The 20,626-nt window shown below is 42.2% G+C and overlaps 1 protein-coding gene across 7 annotated transcripts in view; it reads left to right on the top strand.

Moving 5' to 3' along the window:
• The window catches only part of ST7 (suppression of tumorigenicity 7), a 275,611-nt gene that overhangs the window by 53,061 nt on the left and 201,924 nt on the right, over window positions 1–20,626 (top strand). Inside the window, exon 1 of one of the 7 annotated variants that reach the window (XM_019514535.1) lies at window positions 6,328–6,659. The exons of the other annotated variants lie outside the window; for them this stretch is intronic. Coding sequence (XP_019370080.1) covers window positions 6,638–6,659 — 22 coding nt within the window. The 5' untranslated portion in view covers window positions 6,328–6,637. Of the gene's footprint in view, window positions 1–6,327; window positions 6,660–20,626 lie in introns of those variants that run through there. 7 annotated transcript variants of the gene reach the window in all.

Below are 20,626 nucleotides of genomic sequence, written 5' to 3'. Positions count from 1 at the left end.
CTGTTTTTAGTACAATCATAGTTGCTCGTTTTCCTTAGTGACTATCTTTGTTCCTGATCATGTAAGCTTTTGGGCACCCTCTGTTCATGCTTGGATTTGAGACTTCCTTACAAATACTTCAGATAGTCAGTTCCTCACTTGGTCTTGATCATGTGGAAATGGCCTTATTTTGTAATGCACAGAAATTATAACAGAACCAAACAAAATAAAATGTTAAATTCAGATATTTTCTATATATGAAATGGTAAAACAAAGTGTATTTTAAATGGGTCATGGTTAACAACATATGCGAATACTTCCACAGCAGTATGCTTAATTGCTTCAGCACTATGCAAATTGCTCCTGGTCAGCCCAGGCAGCAGGAGGCAGAACTGTTCCCTTCCCAGGAAAACTGCTTGCTTCCCAGCCTCTGTTCTGATTGGCCAGTCAAAGTTGGGGCTGGGACATTGCCCCAGCAGCTGCCTGATGCCGGGCCCTGGCTCCATTCTTGGAGTGGGAGCTGGGACATAGATGTCTGAGCCCCCACTCTGAGATTGGAGCTGAGGCCTCCAAGATCAAGCAGCTGCTGAGGCAAAGGATAGTGTCCCATCCCCAGCTCCAATTTCAGACTAGGGACCCTGCAGCAGCTAGCTCAGGGGTGGGCAAAATGCGGCCCTGGGGCCGGATGCAGCCTGCCAGGCCATTCTATCCAGCCCACGAGGCCCCTAAAAAATTTAGAAAATTAATATTTATCTGCCCGTGGCTGCCTATCATGCGGCCCTCGATGGCTTGCCAAAACTCAGTAAGTGGCCTTCTGCCCAAAATAATTGCCCGCCCCTGAGCTAGCTACTAGGTCAGGGGACAATGTCCCAGCCTCCAGTCTGATCAGAGGTTGGCCAGCAGACGGCTTCCTGCACTGAACTGCTCCCATCAGGTGCAAATTTGCTCCCAATAAGCGTATGTGTAAATGCGCTCCCAGCTAAAGCTTACTACATAGTATTTTACAGCACAGTAAGCTTTCAGCGCATTAATAGCATGTGTAGACCTGTCCATCTTGTAGAAATGAATATTGCCAAACAAAGTAGCTCAGCTATGGTGGGATGTCAAAGGGCGTGGGGATCCCCCATGTCCGTTATTGCCCTGTGCCAACCTATACCTCGCATGGAGGCTTGGAGTGGCACAGAAGTTCAGGGCAGTGTGGGAACCAGGGAATCTCCAGTGCCTTATGCCTCCACACTGGGACCAGCACCAGGTCCTGCACCAACCTGCACTTCACACAGAGGCATAGGTCAGTGCTGGTCTCATCATGGAGGCACAGTGCTGTGCGGGTCCTGGTGTGGAGGAATGGGGCATCGGGGATTTCCCAGGTCCTGTGCCTGCACATCGGGACCAGTGTGGGCTTTTCCTTGCTTATGGAGATGTGCCCTGGAAATCCTGACTTTCCCTGCTTACAGAGAGGCACTCTGATATTCCCTGGTGTGCAACTCTGGAAACAGGGAAAGCCAGGCAGGTACTCTGGGGCTTTTGAGGGCTGTGATCCTGTGTGCAGCTCCCCCAGGGTGTCCATGACTGGGCTACTCTAGGCCCTGGAACACCTGCCTGAAGTGGCTGGAGAGCGTGGGCAGCTCCAGGCTGCCCTCATTCTCCCACTGCAGAGCAAATAGAGTGGCAACCACAAAACCCAAACTCAAAATCCTAGAGCAAAACAAACAAACAAATAGGATAGAATTGTCTAGTCATAGTGTACAGTGCGGTTAGGTAAACTATATCAATTACTTACTAATTTTGGGTATTAGCTACAGCTGTGCTATATATTTCAGCTTACCACATCTAAACAAACACATTAACAAAAATTATTCTTTTTGCGGGATAGGAAGAAGTTAACTTGACAGATTATTTTGTCTTACCCTTTATAATTGATGATCCCTATTACAAAGAAATGAGAAGATTGGATCAGAGGCCCAAGCTACATAACTAAGGGTCAGGGCTATATTGTTGTATTTTATTTCCTTCCTCTGCAATAAGTCCTATCAGATCTAAAGACAAATTTTAATTTCCTTTTCTGTATCCTCTTTTGTCATTTTTCTAATTATTCACTGCCATAAAAAAAATATTTCCTGAGTCCTCAATGTAGTTTATTTTGCACAGAAAATAATATTTTTTCTAGGCTGTTATTGGCTAAAAACTCCCAAAGAATAATGCCCTATTACATAAATAGTTACACTTTCGTGATACCTGTGTCAATTGTAATATGCCCCTGTTGGCCAAAGTCTCATTAACACAAAAAGATGGCTGGCCAAACTTGGGAACATATTTTATTCCCCAATCCAGGTGCCGAATCCCAAATAACACAACCGTTACCAGGATCAATAGGACTGGGGAGGGCAAGGGTGAGGTTGCAGGACACCAGTCCCAGGAGCTGACTGAGGAGATACCAGAATCCCTCCAAGTGGGTCTTTGTCAAGCAGGTGCAGCGCTGTGGCATATAGAATATCTGGGTTGGAGGGGAGAGAACAGGGCAGCGGTGGCTAAACCGTGGCTTGTGAGCTGCATGTGGCTTGTCGGCACAGTTCTTGTGGCTGTCTGGGGCTTCTCCACTGAAGCCCTGCCCACTTCTCTCCAAGGCGGCTCCAGGGGACACTGGGCTGCTGGGGCAGGGCACCTTGCGGGGAAAGCCAGAGCAGCTTGGCAGTGCAGGGGGTGGGGGTGGTGACCTCCACTTAGGTCCATCCCCCCTCCTCTCGCCTCACTGTCCAGCTTTCTGCTCTCCAGGATCAGATGTAGCTCCCAGGGTGAGTAACTCTGGCCACCCCTGGAACAGGGTACCAGATGCAGCTCCCAGGGAACCAGCACTTGCAGTGTGCAGAGATCTCGGGCAGGTAAGGTTTTCCTCTCTTCCCCACTCATGTCTATAGCGGTCTACATTCCTCCACCCCCTGCTGCTGAATCCGCTCACTGTGTCTCTGACCAGGGTACACTCAACAGCCCAAACGTGGCAGGGTTGGAGTAATCCGTGTGAGGGGAAAACCTGTTTACACCTTAACCCCACAGAAGTGCCATGAATACTGGCTGGGTAGCTCCCCGCAGAATCAGTCCCCTGAACCAGAGTGAATGCTTCAGAGCACAGTCCGCTTAAATACTGCTGCTACTTAGCTTCATTCAGATGGTCTTGGGTGAATTCATTAGGTCCTGGTCACTAGGCCTGAATCCCCCCACCACCAGAAGTTAGCTTGCTTTAAATTCCCCTTTGTGGTCTAGGAGGTTGAAACTAAATGCAGCAACAGAAACACGGTCTCAGTCAGCCACGTCACATCTTATACCACATAAGGAGTGCCTAGCAGTGTTTCAGCCTTCAGTGTAGGAATGAGTACCGGGGAAAAAATAGTCCTCCAGTCAGTAAATCAGGCTAGTCCGAAGAATATCTCTGCGTGTGCTGAACTAGATAAGCACCTAGATGGTGTGCCTGCTGACACCTCCTATACTTCTTTTCGGTTTTTGTAAATGACATAAAGGTAAGGAAATCTATATTCACAGAGAAGGAATACCCTTTAGGAAAAAAAAGGCTTAGCCAAAGCTGAAAGGAGTTAGATTACAAAGAAGGCATGAATTCTGTCAATTTTAGGGGAGTTCAAGAGCCCTTGAGTATCTGCAGCCTCCTTCCAAGCCCAGACAGCTCCCTGAGCTCCAGGGCTGTCTGGCTTCCCAGCTGCCTATTTAGTAGACAGCCAATTTTCTAACTTCCCGTGCTTCCAGGACTTCCCAGACTGCCTGGCGTCTGCGACAGGGAAGTTCCCATCTTCCCATCCCATGAACTGCGGTGAGTTACCTGGCGGGTATTCATGGCAGTTCTGCTGGGCTAAGGTGTGAATAGGTGTTTTCCCCTCTCACTGATTGCTGTAACTCTTGTCAAGTTTAGGTTATTGAGTGTATCCTGATCAGAGTTACAGCTAGCTAATTCAAGGCAGCCTGGGAAGTCTGTCTCTTCCCATCTTCCCATCCTGGGAACAAGACCGAGTTCCCATCTGTCTTGTCAGTTGGAAACAGGGCAGTCCAGGGAAATAGAAATGATTTGGTGTTCTCAACATATAATTACATTTCTAGTTGGGAAGTAACATTACTAGAAATAAATGTGCTCCCCTCTTTAGTTCCTCAACCTCTTGGTTTTAGGGATTATTCAGGGTTTGAATTACACTCAGTTTGGGGCGGGGTCTGCAGTGGTGGCAGCCAGAACCTGGGAGGAGCTGCTGCTGCCACCCCAGCTGCTTAGGAAGGTGTGGAGTGGGCCTGGGTGCGCGTGTCTCTTATGGGGGGCTCAGCCCTTCCCCCCAGCCTCCACTGTATTTCGAACCCTGGGATTAGTGCACAGTCACTGAGGAAGAATCAAGAGTAGCAAGACTCCTGAAAAACCTTTCACACTAATATAGAGCATGGATTGGATTCTAGCTTTCACTGTTGAGTGAAAGCTAACTCCAGAGGTGGCTGAAGATCCTCAGGATCTGTGCAGTCCGTTTTCCTTACTGATCTGCAAAGCAGATAAGAGAAGATGCCATAGCAGAGAAGCCTCACAGTTTATGGATAGTTTTCCTTTTCCCACAATTTCTCCTGTGGAGCAGAGTCACCAAGTTCAAAATGAAATGTTACCTTGGCCAAAAGACGTAATAAGATTTCTGTTGAAATGAGCTGGTTCAAGGTGTATCCTGAGATCTGCACCTATTTAGCTAACACTTAACAATATCCTGCTTGTGTTCTTTTTTTTTTTTCTTTTGCAAAAAACCCCAACTAAACAGCAAGTGACTTCTTTACAACATTGTAATATCTTGTTCCCCAGCCACTTTATTAAAAGTGTGGATGCAATAGCTATGTGCTACAGGCAGATTTAAACAAAGGAAAATATTCTTCTGGGGTGCTAAGCAGGGAAACAGAAAATATCAGCTCTTAGGATGGGCTGTGAAAGAGGAGCATTTTTCTTTCAGACCTAAGGCTTGTGGCAGAGCTAAAATTGGCATGATGATGTTTTTGTTTTTTTAAGCAAGTTGAAATCCTCTATGGACGGTTCTGTACATGAAAATATTATTACTGTTGTAGTCTTAACTTTTTTTCCACCCGACTGATATTTTGTATTCGGCAAAGAGCCTGAGAGTATTTAGTAAACAATGCTGAGGGAATATTAAGTAACATTTAATCTACAAAAGTGTGAAAACAATTTTATCATCTTTAAGTGCTTTGCTCAGTGGGTGCACTTGTATTTCCTTTCTTCTTTTCCATTGGCATCATCTTCCAGTTATTTCTATGTTGGCTGCTGCATGTTGGTTCTCAGAGAGAGCCAGTTTTCTTCCTTACCCCTCCAGATAGCCATTCATAGAGAGGAATCCCTAATATGGACGAGGTAGTGTCAACTTACTGCTTCACTGCTCTTGCTAGCACAGGGCTTCAGCTTGGCTTCTGAGAATTCATTTTGTTTGCTGTAAGAACTGCAACAGTCAGCTTAAGTCTCTGCTCATGTTTGCTTTTATATTAGCATTTCTAATTGCAGAGTCCCTGAAAGCAGTCATTCTAAATTTTGTGCAGGTTAGTAAATGCGGAATCTGTATAGTTTGAATGAATGAAGTGAAATTGATAGGGAAGAAAACATTTTCCTTTTGTTGCTACAAAGGCTTTGCATCTCTGAGAGGAATGTAATTTTTGTTTCTCATGTTTATTATAAATGTGACTTTTGAATTATGGCTAGATCACTGGTGCAGAGTACCAGGACATTAGTAAAATTGTTGAACACATAAAATTATTGAACACTTGATCAGCACTCATGCATCAAAATTTTAAGCTTAGGTTGGCTCAGGATTTTGATCCTTTTGCTGAGGGGATGGACTGGGGGGGGAGGGGAGTGGGGGACATTTAGATAATTTATTACAAAAGGAAGCAGGTAATTATTCTTTTTCTGAAAGTGCCAAAGTACCAGAAGAGGTATCTGCCCAGACATATATATGTCCCAGGAATCTTTCATCTATTCTATATGATGTGTTTGCAATGAAAGGCTTCCAGTGTATGCACTTCAGAAATCATTGTAAATCCAATACAGCTATTTTCATGCTATAGTTAAAGCATTGAGGTTTTGGGGGATTTTTTTTTTTAAATCATTGGGGAGGAAAATATACGTCTGGGTCTTTGTCTTCTGCATTTTGTGACAAAGGAATTCCCATTTGAATTGCTCTGCTGTATCCAAGCCCCCTCTGAGCCTCTGGTTAACAGCAGTCAGTCTTTGCAGTGTCCTGACGTCATCCAGTGTATGCATAAGCTATGCTATTGTCTTACTCAGAGCAGGGGCTGTCTGTGGATTGCAGTATCTGGTGTCTGCTACCTATTTCTGCCTCACTGCATCGCAGAAGGGAACTGGCCCTTTCCTTATCTCTTGGATTTTAAAACAGCAGCTCCTGACTTCTGCTTCCTGAAAGAAGACCTTTGCTTTGGCTACAGGGACAAAGCTATCTGCAACGTGAAGCTTAGGAGAGAAGAATCTGGCAGCTTGGATAGCTTGGACTGCATTGTCTGGCTTCATGACCCCTGCTGTGTAGCAGTCTCATCCCTACTCTCAAACACTCCCTCTGTCTTTCACTCTTTTTCCCTTTTTCCTGTTTTTAAATAGCAGCATCTGGGGCCAGCCATGTTTGGCACTGAATCTTCATGTAAGTAAATGCATCCCACTTGCATCATTTTCTGTTTATAACAGGGCTTGTTTTACATCATCATTGTATCCGTGATCCTTGTATTTCCTTTGCTGTAGGTTGGGGGCAAAAAGCTGTGGTTCTAGCCTATTTACAAAGGAGCAAAAGATGATGGACAAAGCGTCCGCCTTCTGTGTGTGTGTGTGCATCATTGTGGCCGGCAGCAAGTCAGTTTAGGGCTGTCAGTATTGCTGAATCCAGGCCACTGGAAGATGCAGAAAAAAATACATTTTCATTTGAATATGTTTAAACGATAAGATCCACTCTGTCAATAATTTGTTGTTACAGGTGTGTAATGTATGTGTGTTAGATGACAATAGGCATGTTTGAGGGACTGAGAAGATGCTACAGGACTAACCAGAGAGGGCTACAGAATAATGATTTTTACCTGGGGTGAAAAAAAGACAGCAGTGGGTTAATTTTCTTTATTCTTGTTTCTGTGAGAGAACTGTCTCTTAAATTCTTTTTGATAAATTGAGAAGCCAGTGTTGAACAGTTTGTGGAATGACAGGAAATCTAAATATGGTATGTGGTGAACATGTCAAAACAATAGGTAATTTGTTTCTTTTTAAGCCTTGTGCTGGAAACTTGTAACTAGTCTAGGGCATAAAAGCAGTGCTGACACATGTCACTGAAAATAACTTACGTTTCTTTCATTTCAAAGAATGCTTGGTGATTGAGATTAGGAGGGAGGTGCTTTATAATTGATATAAATTATAATGCAATTATAGTAAACCATTTGGTATTCACTGATTGTCTTGTAGCTAATACAATTGTTTTATTAGTATGTTACATATATAAACTAAATACTCTGCATTGAAAGCACTTCTAATTTGGCAGATGATAACCCTAGTATATTCTGAGTTTTCTGTATTTCTAATATACAGGACAATGTATTTCCATAATATCTCAATTTGGTTAACATGGAGAGCTTTTCGCAGCTGGTTGTTAATCAAAAATGGTAACATGCTGAGCTATCTGGTGATCCTGCAGTGGTAACCCTCAGGAACCTCATTCTTTCTGAGGTTTAATTGGTCCTGTTGATTCATTGTGGCAGATACTCTGACACAATGCCTGGTCAAGGTCAGGAAAGTATAAAAGCAAAATCCACTCTTTGATTACTTCTGCTCTGAGAGTAGCTTTTCATGCATGCCCTAATGTTTTGCTGAACACATACTTGGAGATCTCAGTCACTGGAATATAACTAAAATGTCTGATATTTTAGTTTAGGTTAGTGAAACCAGTTAAGAATTTTGAGCCACAGTTTGTGTGTGTGCAATATGCACACTGATATTTATGGGAGAAAAAAATTGGTATGGTGCTGAGTATTCTTTTTCAGAAAATGCATGCTACTCACTTGGAAGTCAAGTAATGCCTAACCTTGTTTATTTCAATGATTCATACTTGTTTGGTACAGTATATTAATAAAAGACTTGATTAAAGAACAGGACTTTTTGATAAAGTCATCAATGTGCTATGTGGTCTGTTCTGACACCAGCTGTGGTTGCTTTTGTTTCCATGGCTCCTAGATTACTGCATTTAGAAGACAGGTATTTGAGCTAGTATACCCTCTCAGAACACTATATTGGTGCTGGAAAATATTCTTTTTAAAAAAAATGAATAAATAAAAAATTGAAATGAAGGCTCCTGATCTGAACACTGGCAGTGCACTGCCCCACCCCTGCCAAATAGGTGTCACAAAGACGCTCTGCTAATCAGAGCAGGCACTGCAGGCTCTTTCCTTCTTCTACTCCTTCTGTGTCATCATCTCTTTTGTTTAAATCCATTCCATTTTGTCTGTGCCTCAGTCATTGTTCTGTCTGACATTGGGGGCAAAGACCTTCAACCAAGGGAGAGCTCTGAAAAATAAATGTTTTAGCTGTGCTGGATAGGACCTACTGTCTCCTAATCTGTTCTCCTTGAATCATGGCAGGATAGTTTGAATTATTCCTAATGCATCTCTAATGATTGACTTATGCTGATTTGTACAATGGGTTTGTTCACTGTCATGCAGAATCTTATTATTTGGGGGGAATTATTTTTAAATAAATATTTTTGAAATCCAACCTTGTTAAAACCTCATTTAAACAATTGTTAGATAAGGCCTTGTTTGTTTTGTGTTTTTCCTTGTATCCCAAAGTCGGTGTGTGGCAACAATATTACTATCCAGTTATAGACTTTTTTTATATAACAGTATTACACTGATTAAACTTGAATTTGTTTTTAAAAAATCCAGTAGCACCAGTCTTGAGCACAAGGCAGAAGCAACCACTGCAGCTGTCCAAAAAGCATGAAATATAAACAGCTGTGTTTAAAAATATTAATGTGCAGGATAATGCTTAGGAATTGTATTTTATTTTGATTCTCTGTTTTAAATAGGTATTTAGTTTTAATATTAGATATCAGAAGTTTATAATGTATATAAGAAGTTTGTATACTTTGTGTGTATGTATCAGGATTCATACATTCATTCTGTACACATTTAGTATGATAGTATTTGTGCATTACAAGTCAAATCAATGCCTATTCAGTGACTATTTTTTTTAACTACAGTAAAAAGCACAATAAAAGACATTATGAGTGCAATTGCAGAAATGCAGATGTGACTTATGATTGTCTTTCTTTAACTCTATAAAAAGATACGGGTATGTTCATGATAATGTTCTTTACAAGGAACATCTGTGCGATAATGTTTGTTAATAGTTATATAAGAGTATGATTTTAAAAATTGCAGGAAAGGCTAAAGCAAACAGCTAAATATGTTAACACTAGTCCTATATGCTCCATACAGTTAATCTTAACTATTTCACATTAGTTGCATGTCATGTTTTATAACTACCCATGAGAAACATATGTACACGCAAGGGACGGTTTTTCTTAAATGCTTTGTTTCCATCCACTTCCAGCCATGCAGCTGAATGTGGCACTATGGTACTATGTACTTCAGGGACACTAAACATCCAGCTTACCTGATGGATTTACCTAGTCATCCTGACTGTTTCAGTTCTGCAGAATGCAAAATTGTATTGATTAAAAAGAAACTGTATTAGTCCTTGTTGTGAGTAGAACCTGTCTAAATATGAAATTGGAGGGTGCTGCCATAGACTGTAATGCATAACAAAGGAATTGCGCATGTCACAAACAGAGACATGCTGTTTGGTGGTGGAGAGCTGATCGGCTAGAAAGAGACAGCACATGTGAGCTGGAGAATGTCCCTGTTTGTGAGCTTAAATAACCAGTTGTAATCCTAGTTAACTAATGCAGTGCGCCCAACATCAGAGACAAACACAGCCACAGTTTCAGGGTGATGGGACCACAATTTCAGGGGCCAAATGTGCGAACAGACTCTACATGGAAGCATAGTAACTCTGGGATCTAATAGTGATACGTTGACAATCAGGTTTTTTTCTGATAATATAATGCATCTGATTTGTAAATGCTGTAGTTCATGCAAACAAAATAATAACATTTGGAAATAGATCAAGGACAGGAATAGCAGTCATCCTCAAAGTGCCTTACATTGTTTTTCCATTAGGTAACACTGAATGTAGCAGTATGTTTACTAGGTAAAAGTTTAGTTCGCATCCATATGCCTTTTGAACTGTTCATAGCCCCATTTATGGATGTCTCACAATCATGCCTGTGCAGAAGGAAAGGGCTGTTAGCTCTTTAGCAGTATTCCTCTAAGGGAGACTCTTTTCAGTTCTTGGACTCTGAGTGGTGGGAGGAGGAAGGCCTAGCCTACTGCCTGCAGTGCCATTAGGGGATATCCTGAATGCAGCTGCAGCCAAGGGAGGCTCCAGATACATGCCTCAGTTGTATCTATGTTGTAAGGAAAGGAAGCAGGGATTAAATAGGGTTTTGGGGCTCTAGCAGCAGCAGAGAAGCACAGGGAATAGGATGTGCACCTACGATCTTGAGAGGGAAGAATCTTGAATTATGGATGGTGAGATGACCGATATAGTTTTATATTTTGAAGGCCATATTCTAGCCCCCATTTTTCCATTGGCATTAATGGGAGATCTGCTTTAGAAAATATAGTAACTTGTATCACTTTTGTATGAACTTTTAGCTTCAGCCCACAGACCGTAATCAAGTATGTATTTTGGGCCTCTTCACAGAATGTGTTTAACTTTCCTTGTCTTTGGATGTTAAACCATAGGCTATACCAAGCTATAATGGAAGGTGTTCTTTCAAATATGTAGATACAATATTTAAACACCAAGCTACCATGCAGTAAAATATGCTGTATTGAGAAACTTAAAGGAAAAGAAGGCAAATGAGTTGAGCTGCTTCTTTTTATACACAAACAGCATCCAGTGAGATCTGTCCTCAGGTGGCTAACCTAAGGTCTTAGTTTTAAATTATGAACATTCTGGACTAGGTAGAGATTTGAGAAATGTGTATGTTATCATGGAGTTGTAGAGAGACTTAAGTACCTGTAATCTAAAATTGAATATTTCCAATACACTGATAATACAATGTAATTTGATTTGGTTACATTTAATGCATTTAATTTGATAAGGTTATAAATGACAGATTTCAATTTGTGAAGTATAAATGTTAATTGGTAACTTATGTATTTGCAAATATATTATTCCTGATAACCTCTAACACTTTCTCTGAAACATTCTGTGTGAATGTTAGTGTGTGTGTGTATATACACACACCTGCTGCGGAAGAATGAGGCAATATTTTCAGTATTGGTGTATGTCTAGGCAGTTTAAGACTTGCTGCTAGACAGTAGTGTAAATGAGTAACATATAGAAGAGGAATGGTTAGAGTTGGAGGCAATTATTCCAAACTTGATAACTAAGGCAGATGTCTGCCAGGCGGTAAGCCACAATGAAAAAGCAGTGTGGCAGGAAACATGAGAAAAGGGAGGTGAGACGCATGGACTGCTGGTGAGAACTGACTGGTTCCTCCAATATGACTAAAGGACTTTTACCTTCTAGAAGTGAGCCACTGGAAATTTGAGGTGTCCAGGATCAGTGCAGAAAAGTCCAGCCTCAATCAAAGTTGCGGAAAGCTTTGTGGGGAAAGAAAAGCCCAGTAAGTTAGAGTAAAGGAGCAGTTCCTGTGACCGTTTCAGTTGCATTCTGTTTTGTTTTTCAAGTGAATTCTTTTGTTCCTGGGCATGCTTTAGTTCCAGTCAGAGGATAGTGAAAGTATCTATCTTTCACCACAATCATTGATTTTGCAAGATCTCAAAAGTAGTTTCTCATGAATTCTATTTAAGGCAACAGGAGGCTCAATGACAGGATCAAGAGACCATATTTATGATTAAATATTAGGCCCTGTTGTGAGGTGCCTTTTCACCTTAGAATGGAAGATATCCATGAAGTTGCCTACATTTGGGAGGAGGAAAGAAGCCATTGTGTTCTAATGGATAGAAAATTGCTGTCTTGGAAATGAATGACAGTACTTACCTTGAGGAGGAGCTTACATGACCAGTTGACCAACAGTTGCCAGTGAAGTCATCTGTTGTTAGAGACAACACAGGTACAATTTCAGATTGAATATAGTTTTAGTGTTTTCTCATACATCTGTAAATGAAAATAAAATGGTGAGTACAGAAGTATCAGAAGCTGCAATTTTAAGCTTACATGTTCAGCTACTAAAGCTCCCAGTTTTCTCAAGGATTGTTGAACAGGTTGGAGAGCAAGGTCAGAAACTGGGCTCAGCTTTACAGCGCCCAACCATCCATGCAGAAACTCAATTAAAGAAATTCAGCATAGTACCTTCAGTGGTATTATGAACACTAATGGAGATCAAAAGTAGGTTGGAAAGTCTAACTAAATTTACCTGTTATGAATACTAAAACTATATAATTATTTAGAGGATAAACATGCCATCCCGTTTGTTCATCTTCTACACAAAGTCAGAATCTACTACAAAGAGGAAGTCCCTGAAATACTATATTTAGTCACATACCACATGCACTGCTCTTCTGAAAATTAGCCTTCCAAGATGGGAGCGAATGTCTTAAGTGAGGAAGCTGATTTTCTTCTGAGGATTGAAGCACCCCAGTTTGATTCCTGCTCCAACCAAAGTATAAAACCAACTGCCTGGAGTAGCAGTGGCATTTTTATTTGGGAAGCTAAGTGAGCAGTTAACTTAATGGCTAATTGTTCTTCACAGGTATTCATGATCATCTCTCCTTTTAATGGTCTTGATGTTCCACTAATCAAGATAACCTTTCTTCTGACAATTTTGTTGTCTGCTAACTACTCTTGGTCACTCTTCTCCTATTTCACATCCCTAAAGACCATTTTAAATCTTGTCAAATTTGTAGATCCACTCACAGAGACCATTCCTCAGCAGCAGCCATATTTTCAGCTTCTGGCTGAGCAGCAAAGGGAAGGTGAGCAAGCTAAAAGTTAGGCTTTGTCCCTACTGTGTGCAGTTGTAACTCTGGAAAAATCTTTTTTTTTTTTTTTTTTTCAGTCTGCCTTTCCAAAAACAAGGTATGTGTTTTTTTTTTGAGGGGTATGATATGTGAGAAAATACAGTAGAGTTTTTTTGAGGGGGTTGGGGGTGGAAGGGTTCTTTTAATGAGGAGTTTTCTTTCTTTTCTTTTTAATGTGCATGCTTAACCAGTCAGTCATGAGCCCAAGAAAACCCTTTCAGGTGCGTTACTTCACCTGAGTCTTAGGTAGCTGTATTTTATGTCTTAATCTGACTGAAGTAAATCTAGTATGAAATATCATCTAGAACTTCAGAAAGTAAAAGATAGAGGAAGGTGCCTTTCAGGAAGGAGCCATCAAAGTGGCCTCTTAACTATCCATCTCACTGCGTGTCTGAATGCCTCTGATTAATGAATATTTATTCTCTTAGCATCCCTGTAAGGTATGGAATATTATTTTATTTTACAGGCTAGGAATTGAGGCCTGGCATAGATTAAGTGACTTGCCCAAGAAGACTGTGGCTGAGCTAGAAATACAGGTCTCCTAGGTGTAGTGCCCTGTCTCTTAGATCAGAGGTGTCAGACTTCTCAGGGCCAGATTTGGACTCCAAAGCTCCCTGCAGGCCAGCTCTATGGCAGTCGTCACAGCCACTGTGTCTGCAGCAGTTACAGCAGTGAGAGGTCTGGTGGTGATGGTGGGGGATCTGGGGAAGAAGGTGGTGAGCCAGCCTTACGGCCAATGGTTGTGGCCAGTGGGACCAAAAGCAGGCCATGTTCTGTCAGTAGCCCGGTGGGCCAGGTAGAGAAGCTCCCTGGGCCAGATCCAGCCAGCAGGCCATATGTTTGACACTTGTCCTAGGTCTTCCTGTATTGTGAGGTCAGTGGTAGCGATGAATAAAATCTTAACTTGTAGTTGCAACAATTTTTTGAATTTGTGGGAAGAGAAATGGGACCAAGATTCCTTTTTATTAATGGATGTAAGCTTTTGCCTCCCCAGTTTACTGTATAGGCAACTCCTGCTTAACGCTGTTTTGCTTAGCGCTATTTCACTATAACGTTCATTTTACCTGGTTCCACTTAGCGCTCAGTGAGTTCTGTTATAATGCTCATGGGCATTGTACAGCTGGCAGCTTGGTTCATCAAAAGAATTTGTTTCACTTAATGTTATTCTGCTTAACGTTCGGTTTTGTGGGAACCAATTAAGAACGCTAAGTGGGGGTTGCCTGTACATGATTTATGACAGCTGATAGCATTAGTTACAGGTACATAGTTGCCAGAGACAACCATGGTTGTTTTAAACAATATGAGAACTTAGAGACCGTTTACGTTCCACTTACAAATGTATATGACATAGTTTTTGATACTAACAAGCTCAAATGCTGATCAGTTTTATCTTTAGAACCAAGAATTAGGGGGAATTCTTTAAATCAGAAAGCAGGCAAGAGGATGTTATAGTTCCTGTGGACATGCATGACCCAAATAGCATAAATGGAAGCACAAAGATTTTATATAATTTCACAACAATTGATGATGTTTCCATACCTAATTAATGTTACTGGTACAAACCCTCTCCTTCCTGCGAGCTGAGATGCATTTCATGGCTTGACTACTGGTAAAACCTTTTTTGTTAGATCACTACATGGGAAGTTAAATGTTTCATTAGTGTTCTTAATGGCTTATATACAGAAGAGCGTAAGATGCTGAGATTCTGATAATAGAGAATTAAGCTATAAGATGACACAGGTTAACATTTGCTATCCAGAATCTCATGTAGCTCATAGGAAAATAAACATCTTTATTGTATTTAATCAAGGTAAAGCTTATCACTATGGTATGGAATAAAGATCCGTATAGGCTGAACGTAACCAGTTAGTACCTCAGGGACACTGTGAGTAGACCTGCACTTGCCCAGGTTACTAAATGCCCCAGTTGCTTTCCAACATTATATGGGCAAGTATTTTAGGGATGTCTATTGGGGTGCACCGATAGAGATTTTTGGGAACTGATACCAATAGGCAATATTTAAGGAGGCATATTGGCTGATACCAGTCCAATATCTGATACAGCTGCCTCCAGGTGGCAAGTCTGGTGTGGGGGGAGGGAAGGGGCATGGGGCGATCAATGCTCCCCATGTTGAGGGGGGCAGGGAGAGGTGCTGCCAACGCAAGGTGGGGGGGGCATGGGATGGAAGTGTGGCTTGTGGGGTGGAGGGCAGCTCCTACCGCTGCTTGTACCCCAGGAGGGCAGGGGGTGTTTCCCTGGATCTGTGCAGCACAGGGCAGGCTGCAGCTGTGTGGTGGAGCCAGAGCTGGCGCTGCACAGGGCTTTTCTTGCTAGGTGCTGGGCTCAGAGCAGGCTCCAGCAGCAATGGGAGGAGGCTGCAGCCACCTCAAATTTTGCCACAGCTCTGCTCCCAGCCCCATGTTGCTGTAGCCACAGCTTTTCCCGGTGTTTGGGTGGAGATGGGGCATTCAGCTGGGGCTGCGGTGGGTGGTGGCACGGGGCTGGGAGTAGAGCTGCAGTGAAATTTGGGGTGGCTGATCCTCCTCCCAGTGCCGTCAGAGCCCGCTTTGAGCCCAACCCCCACTGAGAAAAGCCCTGCACAGCTCCGGCTCTACCCCACAGCTGCAGCCTGCCCCACGTCATGCAGATGTGGGGGCACATGCCCCCGTCCCGTGGTGTAAGCAGCAATGGGACCCGCCCTAACCCCACAAGCCATTCCTCCATGCCATGCCCTGCCTGGCCCTGGCTGGGCAGCTCTATCTGTGCCCCCTCCCTCACCACGGGGGGGTGTTGATCTGCCCCCCCCCTTCCCTCCCCTTCCGACTTACCAGTTGGAGCCAGCTCTCTGCAGTGCTGGTTCTGCTCCATGTTGTGCTGCGGCTGTGTGTAGCATGGGCATTTATTAGCCAAATTATTGGCCCCATTGATCTGATATCCAATATAGACAATTTTCTTCATATTGGACCAATGTATCGGTGCGCCTCTAATGTCTATATGATATATAGATTCTATTTTTAAATGACATCCTGATGTATATACAAGGGATAAAACCCTTGTAATGAGCAATAAAGAGAAAATATTTGTAAGATTGGAGACCATGAAGTAACATTAAAACAAAGTTAAGTGTGGATTCCATTAAGAGAAAAATCCTAATACCTGGGAAGATTACTATCAAAAGAAGTGTATTTGAGTTGATCCCCAAAGTATGGCTACAGTTCAGTTTGAAGAGCTCATAAACAATGCACCTGGTACAAAAGCCATCAAGTTTCTTGATAAAGTGGTGGTAATGTTGAGGTGATGTTGCCATGATGGTCCAGGAAATATGGGACAGGTAAGAATTGAGATAAGGTGGTATGTTCATTAGACTTCCATTATGTAACACTTATAACCTTTGTAAAACACCTAATAAATGGGAAATAGCCAGAAAAAAGACAAAATGAACTCTATCCCCTAATAAGAAAATCTAAAGAGCACGAAGCTGCAGGGAGACTTTGAGAAATGGTGTTGACAGTTTATCTATCTCCTTATGTCAGAGTTATAGAGAAATAGGGCTGGAATGGACCTCCAGAGGTCATCTAGTCCATCCCCTTACCTAAGGCAGGATCACCCCTATCCAAACCATAATCCTTATCCAAACTGTTAGCTTATCTCAAGTTCAGCGAGCCATTCATTTTTCCTTTAACAGTCTGCCTAAAATAATAGTGCCATATTTTACTGTGCATAATTGCCAGTGGGTATGACTTGGACAGAAAAGAAGTAGGAGGAGTACTGATTGTATTTATTGAAATAAAAATTACCAGCTTTGAAACTGGTTGGTAACTGACCAATTTGGATAACATTTATGCTTTACTCTATTATATTACCATATTTACCTGAATGCAAGATGACCTTGAATGTAAGATGACCTCCCAATAATTACATTTTCCACAGAGAAAACTTACACGTTTTATTACAGTTTTCCACGTATAGAATATAATTATTGGAGGATCATCTTAAATTTGTCCCCTCCACTTTTGCAGGTGGTGGAGGGAGAGGTGATGAGGGGGGCAGTAATGGGGCAGACGATGGGAGACAGACAGTGGGGGAGGCACATGGGAGGGCAGGTGGGGGTAGTAATTGGACAGGTAGTGGGGGTGGTGGGGGACAGGTGGTAGGGGGCAGGTAGTGAGAGAGGCATGCAGTTTGCCCCTGCCGCCTGCCCCTCCCTGTTTTCTGCTTACTCCTCACTGTGACTTTCCTCTCCCCCCGCAGTTACCAACCAGTTCTCTGCTCCCCTTTCCACACTGCTTCTGTGCACTGCAGCCTCAGGTCCCTGTCTGTCCCCTCCTCTGAAGTCTCTCCTCCCTTCCTGCCCCTCCATCCTCCTCCCCTGTCTCTCCCCTCCCCGGTACACATAAATGTTGCAGGGTATCAATGGCCATCAGAAACAACAGATTTCAGTTCTCATCAGCTAATATTCAGATGCACTCAGACATGGAATTACAGAGTAATACATTCTATGGTGCACCAAACATGTTTTAGGGAATGCTGTCCTAGTTCTACTAAAGCACATACATGTATAAACAATTCCAGCAAGAAGGGATCAGTAAAGAAATGTGCTGATCCAAAATGTAATAAGTATAGATAGCAGAAAAGGGAGGGTAGATAGCTTTTGTTTCATTCGGCCTTTTCAGTCGCAAAGAAACTTAAAAGATCACAGAATGAGGACTCCACTAGAAGCAGACCTCAAAGAGAGAACGTGAACCTCATAACTATTGTTTATCAGCATGTGTATGTGTTTCATCTTATTTTTGAATAAGTGTTGTTGTTTGTCCTTTGCAAGTGAAGATGATTGTATCCAGCGAGGGAGGTAGAAGAGAGAAAGGAAGCAGGAAAGAAAAAGAGAGGGAGAAAAAGGGGAAAAAGAAGAAGAGAAAGGAAAGAGAGTGAGGAGGGTGGAAGCTAGGTTGTGTGGGTACGCAGGTGACTTATACGCCTAATCTTTGCCCTGAACAATCTGCTGCAGCAGGAGAAGTAGAGCGACGAGGTTTGGACATGAAAAGTCCTCGTTTTCGTGGCCACATGCTTCCTCACTGCCTCTGCTGTGTGCTGCTTCTCAAAGGCTAGTGCTCCACTCAGAACCAATGACCTCCAGGAGGGTCAGTCAGAAGCAACTGGCTCCCACAGCTGCTTTTGAATAAGTAATTTAGCACAAAAAAAACTCTACTGTATAGGCTGCAAAGGAAGGAAGAGGAGTAGATCATTGTATTATAAGCATTCAATCATAGTCCAGAGGAGGAAAAAGCTCCATGAGCTGATCATTAGATTTGACAACCCCACTTCCAATTCACTGTATTGATTACTTGCATTTAGACATAGTTAAGGTATTTAAGAATATATCTCAGTGGTAATATTCAACATTGCTAAATTTGCACAAGCCTACTAGCCAGTAAAAACACCAGGACAACTGCCAATAAAGTATTCTAAGACTTTATCCCTTTGATTTGGATTCCTGAAAAATGCACCAAGTCAGTAATTTAATTGTTCAAGAGATGTGCTGAACATAGTGGTATACAAAGAGCCTGTACCACATAGGATCCATAATGAGAATCTATAGCAAAATTTAACAGAACTCCATTAGTAATATGAACATTAAGTGGAGAATGCAAGTCAGTTGGAATGGTGAACTAAACTGAGCAGTGCATGCCTCTAACTGCACAAGGCATGGCAGCACTGAATATTTTCTGTTTTCCCTTCTGTATAGCTGAACTCCAGTGTTACTTGTATATACTGTTTCTAATTCTTTATAGAACAAGAAGGTAGTTATGTCAGTTGTGTAGATGGGTCGTGAAAGCCTCTGAATAGAGTTTACAAAAATCACTTGTAAAGCAGGGAAGTCAGAGTAGTGCTTCACTCTGGAACAAAGGCCTTGTAAAAAAACCTACCTGAATGTGGTGTATCCAGGAAATTCTGATCATACAGCAAGGATGCAACACTTACTGCAAAAGAAGAAAAGAAAAATTCTAGGACAAAGGAGTTTAATGGGGTGTCAGATGAATAAAATAAGCTGGATAGAAGCACTGCCTTTAGTAGATCAACCTGAAAATCAATTATATTTGCCACCATCTAGCACAACTCCTGGGCACTGCTCCAACCCATAGGGATATAATAGCTCCTGTACCCAGGAGACTGAATTAAATGTACAGGATTAGTTATCAGTGATTCATCATTGGAGAGAGAGGTGGCAGTAAAATGGGCATTCAAAGGTCTTTACCTAGTGCCTGATAGAGTTATGTTTATGGATGTGGAGTGCTTGCTTGGCTGGGTTTCTTTTTTTCATTGAATTATTTGTCACCGCACTTATTTTGAATATGGAGACTGCTGGTTATGCTATGCAGTACTACCTCTTATTTGTTTTAGAGCTAATTAATTATTTATATATAGAAATAGCTCACAAACACATACTCCAAATGTCACAGGACAAGAAAAAAATGAGGTTTATATTTGGCTTGCCATTCTTAACTGTATTCCATTAAAGACATTAAATAGCACTCACCTTCATATATGAGACGGTCAGTATTGCCAGCTACTCAATTGCAACTGAAAATTTCTGCTTTTTCTGAAACAGTGTAATCTGTTGATTAATTAGGCTTTTTCCCCCACTTCTATATTGCTGTTTCTGAACTGTTCCAAGATAAAGTTTATGACTGGGTTATCACTACTAAAAGCTGGGTTTTTTTGTTTTGGTTTGGGGTTTGTTTTTTGTTGTTTTTTTTTGGGGGGGGGGGCCTTAAATCCATTTGGCTAGCCTAGTGAAGAGAAAAAGGCAGTTTTAGTTTTAACCTCTTAGTTGGTTAAGGTAAACTTTATATTTCCTAACTAGCATGTGTTAAAATTACAATGGCCTTGTCTTCACTAGGACTGTAACATAATTTAGTTAACATAAGTTAATAGCACACCTTTTTCAAGCAACAGCAAAGTTTGAAATCACCTTCTGACACAGCATTCAGTGGCTAATTGTGAAACAAAGGTCTTAGCTGCCTTTCAACGGGACAGAAACGCACTGTGAAACTCATAGTTAGAAGCCCTGTAGCCAGCCTATGTAGAGAGACCAAAGGTTTGAATGCACATGGAGACTCCAGTACCTTCTGATCCCTAAAAATGTCTTTTCAGCATAGGGCTGGAGGCAACGTGAGGAAGTTTATGCTGCTGCTGCCGCCACCTACAATAATTTAACAAGGTGCGAGTGAGCAGGACACCAGCCCTGGGCCTTGATTTTAAAGGGGGATCCCATGCATTAGCTACTGCAGCCTGGGAATATTGCAAGGTGGCAGCCAGCGGTAGATGCAGAGCAGAGATTTCACATACCACCAGCAGCAGCAGCTTGGTACCCCCTGCTTCCCCTTCCCCCTCTCCCTCTCCCCCCATTCTCCCCTCTCTTTCATGCTGTCCTTCACTCTTCCTGCCCGTGGACACACTGAATGTTTCTCCCTTCCCCCAAGAACGGTATCTCTCTGGCATGGGCTGGGCAATGGAGTAA

The sequence above is a fragment of the Gavialis gangeticus genome, unplaced genomic scaffold, assembly GCF_001723915.1.
Source record: "Gavialis gangeticus isolate Ggan-Ray unplaced genomic scaffold, GavGan_comp1, whole genome shotgun sequence".
NCBI classification, from domain to species: domain Eukaryota; kingdom Metazoa; phylum Chordata; order Crocodylia; family Gavialidae; genus Gavialis; species Gavialis gangeticus.
Note: the sequence above shows the minus strand (reverse complement) of the source record. Positions and strands in the feature narration are given on the sequence as shown.